Source organism: Tyto alba, unplaced genomic scaffold (assembly GCF_018691265.1).
Source record: "Tyto alba isolate M040663 unplaced genomic scaffold, T.alba_DEE_v4.0 Super-Scaffold_2, whole genome shotgun sequence".
NCBI lineage: Eukaryota > Metazoa > Chordata > Aves > Strigiformes > Tytonidae > Tyto > Tyto alba.
In genome coordinates this window covers 1,905,071-1,913,834 of record NW_024881282.1, presented here as the reverse complement: position 1 = coordinate 1,913,834, position 8,764 = coordinate 1,905,071, and the positions used below count along the sequence as shown (strand labels likewise).

The 8,764-nt window shown below is 44.0% G+C and overlaps 1 protein-coding gene across 3 annotated transcripts in view; it reads right to left on the bottom strand.

Annotated features, from left to right (window-relative positions):
- Positions 1–393: 393 nt before the first annotated feature.
- POLD3 (DNA polymerase delta 3, accessory subunit) overlaps positions 394–8,764 on the bottom strand; it is a 30,255-nt gene continuing 21,884 nt past the window's right edge. For 2 of the 3 annotated variants that reach the window (XM_032998444.2, XM_032998446.2), the window contains exons 10-12: positions 7,289–7,389; positions 6,364–6,445; positions 394–2,644 (exon numbers count right to left, since the gene is read on the bottom strand). In XM_032998444.2, the coding sequence (XP_032854335.2) occupies positions 2,439–2,644; positions 6,364–6,445; positions 7,289–7,389 (389 nt within the window). In that variant the 3' untranslated portion in view covers positions 394–2,438. The remainder of the gene's footprint in view (positions 2,645–6,363; positions 6,446–7,288; positions 7,390–8,764) is intronic. The other variant, XM_032998445.2, reaches the window with a different exon arrangement.

Genomic DNA, 8,764 nt, shown 5'->3' with positions numbered 1-8,764 from the left:
CGGGGAGCATGAGATCATGATTTTTGGAAGTCTGAAGTTCGCCCATGTCCTACTTGTTCAGACATTAAGTCATTTTCCTGAGGAAGTCGCCTATGACGTTGATCTGGTTATAGAGGGAGTCGGGGTGGAGCAGCGAGCTCCAGCTAGATCACGGTAGAGGTGAGGGGCAAGAGCACTGGGACACCACGTCCTGTCAACATCTGCCGTAGAAATAAGACTCAAGGGTTCAATTCCACACACATCCTGATAGTTTGAGATGTTCTCACCCGCATTTCAGATGCTCTAAAATGCTCCGTTTAATGCTTCCAGCCCTGGTTTCGATGGAAGAATTCTTTACCTGCTTCATCAGTGATATTCTTCCACGCAGTTAAATGTCACAGCAACCACTGGAAATCAGGATGTAGCACATCTTTTAATGAATAGCAAGGACAAAAGAAAAATCGGTATTTAATGGGTTACTTATCGTTACTATTCACGATACACCCCCAATTCTACCAAGAAAACCAGAAACACTACAGCAGTATTTTTTTTTTCCAACAGTTAAATTTTCTTCATAAAAGTCAGAACAAGGTGGTTCATTCTTCCCCCACGGACCTCTGCTGCCCACGTCACTCCAACACACTACGAGAGCATGAAACCTTTTTTAGCTTGTGCAGCAGCAGGCTCTGTGTTTGGATGCCTGCAAGTACCGTGCCAATTCTGCCCTCCCCTCACCCATCTTCCCGTTCTTTTTCCTGTAAATCTCCAATTCAGAAAGTTGAGAGTTTTAAGTTTTTAACACTTACAGGGAGCTACATGGGGAGGGTGCTGCGAGGTTACCCTTGAGCACCCCTGACAGCAGCTGAACCCAGCCCACCGGGACACAGGACGGGCACAAGCCCAGAGATGCGACTGGTTTTAAGTAGAGCCTCGCATCTGCTGAGGGTGCAAGCTGCCCAGGGCGACGTGACTTCAGTCAAGTCAACTGTTGGTCACTACTAGGTGTGTGTTCACATTTCCCAAGTCACCGACTCGATCTCCTGGTCAGAAGGATCGTATAAATACACTCAGTTGGCCTTTTACTGGCCACAGGTCAGAATACTTCCAGCTGGGTGCCTGAAGACATTTCTTCCTTGGTCACACTCTCCAGACTTTATCTATCTTTCTGCCAACCACAGACACTTTATAAACCAATATGTACCTACGTGTCCATACGTACGTTGGCCAAACACCACTCAGAAGCAACCACTGATGACATCAGTTGCCCATTTGGGAGCCCTCATCAGGCCAAGCTTCAGAAATGCTCAGCACCCATCCTCTGGAAAATCTGGCCGTTTACATATATCTATCAAGTTTAACACCAGAAAACCAGAAGGCATCCAAAACGATGACTCATTTCTGATTAACAAGACTGAAGTGCTTTATTCATCTCCAATAACTGGTTCCTCAGGACCGTTTGCTGTGACACACTTCCTTCAGCAGGCAGATGACGAGATGTCCTAGAAAACAACTCTCCTGTTGTCTGGTTTATGCCTGTAAAAAAACCTTCAGGCAAACCAAAACCTACAAAAACCAAAAGGCAGCGTGCAATTCTTCACAGGCAATGGCAGCAGGTACCTGACTGGTGTTATCAGAAGTGCCCTCTAATCACCCTTCCCTCTGACTCATTAACTTTCAAGGTTAAAGATACAGTTGCTTTCCCAATAACAGCGAAGCCTTCCCCCAATTCCACTGAAGCCAATTGTGTGGGAAGCCTCAAAGATGTTTTTGCGAAGACAGAGCACCAACAGTGTCCTGGGCTATAATTAGGCATCTGAGCAATTTACAGAGGATATGTTCAAGGAAGAAAAGAGTAAGAGAATTTTATATGCACTGCTTTGTCCAAAAAGAGATTATGAAAGGCAGAGCAAAAACTATTTACCAGTCTTAGGGGGAAAATTAAGTTCATTTCATTCAGTTAAAGCTGAAGCAGATGTTCAATATTTGTGTGTATGCCTGAAGACCTGCTACATGACAGCCTCTAACCGATGTGAACATTTAGATCAATCTGGAGAGCTGGGGGTATAAAAAGAGGGGAAAAAAAAATGCCACAACTCAACTCCTAATTTAGTCCATCTACCACTTGTGGAACAGGCCTTCAGCACTGAACAGGTGAAAGGCCATAATAAAAAAATAAAATTTCATGTGAATAGATTAACAGTCTTTCAAAAGCTCCTCTAGATTTTGCTTCTAGCTGACGATTCCCATACCACTTAAAGATGATTGAAATTATTGCAGTAACAAATAAAACTTTTCTCTGATACAAAATCTAGTCCAGAGGGCTTACTTACACAGTAAGCAAGATACCTTACGTAACTGAAGATTGCATGTTGTTCTCCTCCAACGCAGCAGCTTTCAGAAAGCCACGCAAAAAGAGCAACCCTCCCAAGCTGCCGAGAGGACCGGGAGAAAGACTCAGTTCATTTCTTCTGAAAAAAACCCATGATGGAGACCTGTTTGTTGGCTCTGTTGACAGTAGCTGCCCCTTTCTTCAGGTTCTTCTTTTCTTCCTTTGGTTCTTTCTTCATAGGCAACGCAGGCTGTTTGTGTGCAGCTGGTGGCTTGGACTTGGCGAAGTCATCCTCGCTATCTGTACAGGATTCGCTCTCGTAAACCTTCTCAGTCACTGGTTAAAAGAAAACAAGAACAGATGATGATGGTTAAACCCGTGTACTGAAGAGCAGAGACCTCCCTCCTGCAGCCTTCCTGCTGCATTTCTGGAAATGAGCATTCTGGGTTCAAGGAGTACATGCCAGATACAGGAATTAAGTCCATTGCTCAAGGTTATGTGGTAGATCCAGATGACTGGACTGACTTTCCATACACTGACTCAAACTTCCTTCCCTCTTTAAGCGCACAATGGCAGGTTAATGACTCGTGAGCTTTAATGTCATCCAGATCTTTCAAAATGGCTTGGTCTCCCCACACACATTCATTCGAAGGCCGTATGCGCGCCTTAAACAGCAGCAGCCCAAGGCTCCCCACTGGGAAGGGCCCTCAGGAGGCCGGTTCCCTCCCCAAACCTATCCAAGCCTTGCCCTCTTCTAGAAACAAGGCCCAAGCACGCTGAAGACCATCAGTTCATCTTGCAGAGGCTGACAAACAGCTATCAAAGTGATGAATCTGAAGGAGATCAGAATCTGTAGTTTAGCGTTAGATGATGGAACATCTATTTTACGGATAAAACCCACCATTCTGACTTGGTCTGATTTTCACAGTGGCCAAAGGAATCCTGGAAAAAAAGCAAACCTGATAGTCCTGAAATCCAGACAAGACAACCCAGAGGCAGATCCAGCCTTCCCTCACCAGCACCACGCACATCAGACAGCCAGGGAAGAGTGAAGCAAACATAGCGCATCTCAGAGAAGAGAAAAGGAGCACAAAACCTCGGGGACAGCTTCTTTCTACACAGGTGGGCAAGCAGGGCAAATCTAAAGAAATCCCTTAAAACAGTAACACCAAACCCGTGACTAAAATCGAGGACTGTGACTGAATGGGATTGCCAGCTCACCGCTGTCAGCGACCGGTGATGGAAAGCGAAGGGATATAAAACAACGCTCACGGAAATTAAACTGGAGTGAGCTCCACTGATGTAAGCCATCATTAGATACTAGTAAATGTTGTTATATCAGCTTTCCCAGCAGCGCTCTGGTATTCTTCTAGTAAGCCATTTTTCTTCAGCAACTGTACTCTTTTTAAACAGACGTCCTAACTTCCCTTCTTCTGGGAAATTGGCTTTCACTTGTATTAATGCATCAAATTAAATAAGGTTTTCTACGTAATCAGAGACCGGGAAGAGGAATGGTATGAAATCCTGCTCTGCAGCGCTAGCGGATGCTCAAGCAGGGAATGTAAACCCAAGCTAACCTCCCTTTGAAGGCAACTGCCTTTTCAGTGAGCAGCTTTAAGAGACCAATGGCCACTTACTGAGCTTAAAAAAGTTATCGTGCTGTTACCCCTGTCAGTAATTGTTGGTAACTCCAAAAGCGTGAACTTAATCCCCTCCGACTGCGAGGTAACACAGCTCAGATCAACTTCCTTTTACCGAGATCTCAGCTGAACTTAAAAATTCTGTATTTGTGGCAACTACAGGTGCACAGTTAGTTACCGATGCTCAGCCCGCAGCCAGACTTGCAAACTCATAGTAACTCAAGTTATGTGAGCTCTAACTTCAACCAGTGCTGTAAGATGAATTGACCTACAACGTACACATATATATTCCAATATATAAGTCCACGTGTGTCATTTCAAGCTTTAGAAAGTGCAAGGTAGAAATTCACTAGCTTAAACCTCAGTAATTCCCCTTTGCTATAGCCTAAGAGCAGGCACACGACTGATTCCCAGTTGATGCATGGTAACATGCTTTACACTTAGCTCCACAGATACTTTACTTGCTCAATTTCCCTCAGGGCTAATCCCTAAATTAGTTTTGCTTTTTGACACCAATTCCTTGCTATTGCAGCTATTGTGAAAATGAACACTTAAAAACATGCAGAAATATAAAGTAAAGCCTAATCCTAATGTTAGGATTTGACAGCACTTAAAACCTAGTCCTTGTTTAAAAAATAAAAAAGACAGCAGGGAGAGGGGAAAAAAGGCCTCTGTATTTCAAAGAATAAACAACAATATATATTAGCCCAGGAGATTTGCAAGTTATTTAGCCTTCAAATGATTAGACCTCTGCATGGAAAGGGCGGGGAAGGAAGGGGAGAAACTGGACAATAAATCGACAGCAAATTCTGTGCAACAGAAACCTCGTAGGTTTTTAGTATGGAAAGCAGCATCTCCTTTCTCCCCAGTTTCCCAGTATCCCAGCTCCATCCCTCCCTTCTTCCTAAAGGATCTGTCTCCCAAAGACACAACAGGGGCTTGCATTTCCCTTTTCATAAAATGCTAGTGGATATGAAGTGTAAAACCAAAGGTCTGGATTTCACAAGAGATTATTAAAGCCCCTGGGGGTGGGGAGAAGAGAAAGAAAGGCAATCTTCCCAGCCCTAGTACGTTTGGAAGAGGCTGAACTGAAAGAGAAGAGCACTCTTTGCTGGAAGCTGAACCCGGAACAGTCATTACTGCGAGCTCTGGATGCAGACCTTGTTCAACTCAACTCCCCAGCTAACTTTTTTTTTTTTTTTTTTTTTTTTTTGTTCCATATTCCTTCCAAGTGGTTTAATGGTTCTATCTGGGATGGGAGAGCAAAACACCCCATAACGCAACCAGCCAAAGCAGTCAATAACTTTGTGCAAGTCCAATTCTTTGACAATAATCCAGTACTTAAGATTTCAGTTACTAGCACAGCCAGTTGCTGAGTGCTAGCTTTATATTTCTTTAAAGGAGACACACAAAGTTAATAGGAAACATAACATACAACTATACAGACAGGTGCAAACAGACACAAGCTGACTTGCATCCAGGCAGCTCCAAATCTGGGCCAAGCAAGCCTGTATTTATCTACACTTGTGCACAACGACAAACCTGTACAATGGCAACAGATCTTCTCTTAGAACTGGCTGAGCTCCCTTGACATCTACTCAGATCAGCAAGGCTGGAGAATGTTAAGCATCCTATACAATTGAGCTGACAACAGCGCTACAAAAAACACATTCCACCCTCATAAATTTTTAAAAAAAGAAACCAAACAAAAAAAAAAAAAAAAAAAACAGATTCTGAACTCCCGCAGCTCTACTTCAATGTCAGGACTCAGAGGAGGAAAAGAGTGCAGTGGTGTTACACAGCTTTCTCCAGGTCACAGGAGGAAGCAGTGTCCAGTCAGGCTGGAATTCAAAGTCTCTGGCTCTTGGTACTTCTGTAGACACTCTCTTCCCTCCTGAAAGCAGAGCCATCCTTATCAGAAACAGAAACCCAACTTATTCTTTGTTTAGTTGGGATACTTAAAGTTTATATTAACACATAATCAAGCTCCTCTGGATTTATCCCCCAGAAGAAAAAAAAAAAAAACCCACCCACAAACCAAACACCTCAAACCAACAAACTACTCATTCCAGCCAGAATTTATCCCCAAACCTAGACCTCTCTCAGCATCATCTTTAAAAGCTTGTATCTTTGGAGAGGAGAGCAAATGAAGGAGGTGATGATGCTGGCAGGAGGGAAGGGAGAAGAACTGAAAGGAGATCTGTGAATAATCAAAAAAGAATAAGGATTCAGCTACAGCTCCATGTCTCCCTACCCAGGCCTTCACCAAAAGGGCAGCTACCCCAATCTGGGAGCATGAGGTCGAAGGGGAATAACAAAGTGATTTTGTGAACCTCATTTAAAGCCTGGGAGAGGTTGGACTGTAAAAATCTTCAACTCATTTTTAATAAAGTTAGTTCCACTGAGGTGTCTTACCCATGCAGCCTTCTTCTTCGTCAATAAACATTTTGGATTTCAGCACACGCTTCCGTTTCCTCTTCCTCCCTCCAGCGGAAACCTGAAGGATGTTGCAGTATTGTGAGAAATCAAGAGTTAAGGTCCCGTGCACGTACAGAAGTTATAAAAGCATCAGCCCCAGGTCTCTCTAATGAAGCTGAGCATGATCTGATAACTAATTCTGTCCCTTACCAGGATACCCTAGTCTCATTTTTGCTAATGCCACAATTCTCCTCATCCTGCCAGGACAAACTGCAGAGAAACAAAATACAACTTAAATGAGACAGCAAGCTTTCCCGTCTGCCAGCACAGGGGACACATTCCACTTCTGGGGCATGTGACATTTTGCAATGTGTTTAGTTACGTGAGAAGGTGGCACCAGGGTTGTCCCATTGTACCTCTGAAGAATGAGGAAAAAAACAAGGCGTGCAAGACATCAGAACTCCTGCTGCAAGAAACTGCTCCGCTTTCAGTAAAACTACACCTATTTTCTCAGCTCAGAGGTTACCTCCTCGCCAATGGCAGCCCACCTCCCTTACACAGCAGCTTCCCTGCGATACAAGGTCGAATACCAAGAGTCTCTGGTTTCATTTATGGCCCTGCCCTGGCTTCTGAGGCCAAGATTCAGAGGGAAGAGCGTTCAAATACAAGCCACAATTCATAGAACCATTAGGAGGGAAAGAGAGAAGAAAACAGAAAACTGTACTACATCAGCAGGAAAGCTAGAGTTTAAATAATAGCCTAGAAAATGAATGAGCTAGTGAACATGGTGGATCCTTTCAAGCAGGATGACGTGGTGGGCTTGACAGGCAAACAGGACCTCTTTCTTAGCATCTACAAAGTGGTTGGGCAATCCCATCGAGTTAGATAAAAACAGAAGTTAATCATCCTAATATGCTCTTACCTCAGTGGATGCAGGCTCCAGTTCAGTTTTCAGAGCAGGTACAGGAGGTGGAGATGATGGAGCTTTCTCTTCCTCAGGTATGGGAGATGGTGGGACGTCTGCTAAGAAGACGAGCATCTTGATAGCACACAGGTCTAACGTTCCCTTACAGCTACCTTTTTGCCTCAAATGATTTCATTTTAACTCTGAGCAACTGCTTATAACCTGTATTTAGATCAAGGTTTCCAAGTTGTCACTCAGATTTGTTTAATTCAAGCCAGGACAAATCGTCTGAAGGGGTCAGTCTCCAGCCAGACGGCTCACCCTGTGCTAATGTGCCGCAGTTTGCAAAGGAAGGAGGGTGGGATAGGATGGGAAAAGTGTATTGGGGATTTTTGGTAAGACAAAATCAGTTCCACCAAATTAAACTTTAAAAATAGGCACATGTTTTATCCATATATTTCACCTACTCATTAAAAAAAGGGACTACAATTTGTTTAGAAATTGAAAGAGTCAGGGTTTAAGTCTACATATTCCCAAATCAGTGGATGACCTTAGTTTCTCTGCTTCTCCCCCATTGGTACAACAGTCATTGCTTCACAGGTGGTACTACACATCCCAAACAATCCATGCTATTACCTTGGAACTACCTTAATCCAAGAACGAAGTGCAATATACTATTACCCATCCTAAAAGATTGTTTAGAGACACTCCAATCTTTCATTTGAAAAACAAACAAAAAAACCCAAACCATCCCCAAAAAGCCCAAGCCCATTCGCTCATCTGCCATCATCTATGCTCTCCTTTGGGTGCAAGGATAGAGAGTGGAATCTTTTCAATGCCAAATCTGACTGAAATAGTCAAGGCCACCTTCACAAATTTGTACAGAGCAAAACCAGTCCTGAAGCCTCTACCAAGAATGTCAAGGAGGGCTTTAGCGAGACTAGCAGGGCTTAAAGACAAATGAGAAAGCCAGGGGCACTCTTCTGTGGGGCTGGCAGAGGGACAGAGCCGTGACGGTGAAGAAAAATCAGTGCAGGGCAAGAGGGGAAGGAGCAGCACCTTGCACCACGCAGCAGGCACCGTGACTAATTTAAATGGCTTTAAGGATTCCTCTCCCAATCCAAGTGAGAAACACTGCCATGCAAGTCCTCAAATGTGGGGGAGAGCTAGGAATGTGGGGGAAGAAACTCCTCATCTGACCTATTGCTTAAGAATAACAACGATGCCTCTGGATGGGAGGACAGAGTGCCTGCTTGGCTTCTCCTCCCAGCTCTGCTGGCTGTAGCACTGCATTCATCCTGTCGTCGTAACACAAATTCTGGATCTGTAGCTGTCCCAACCGATTAGGTCAGTGTTAAGAGTTATGACTGTGCCAGGCATACAGCCAACTGACCTTCATAGGTTAAGAAGGGCTCAAGTGAAACAGTGGTTGGCTGCCAAGGCTAAATAATAAATTACATTCTTCAAACAAGGACTCAGCCTCCTAACTACTTC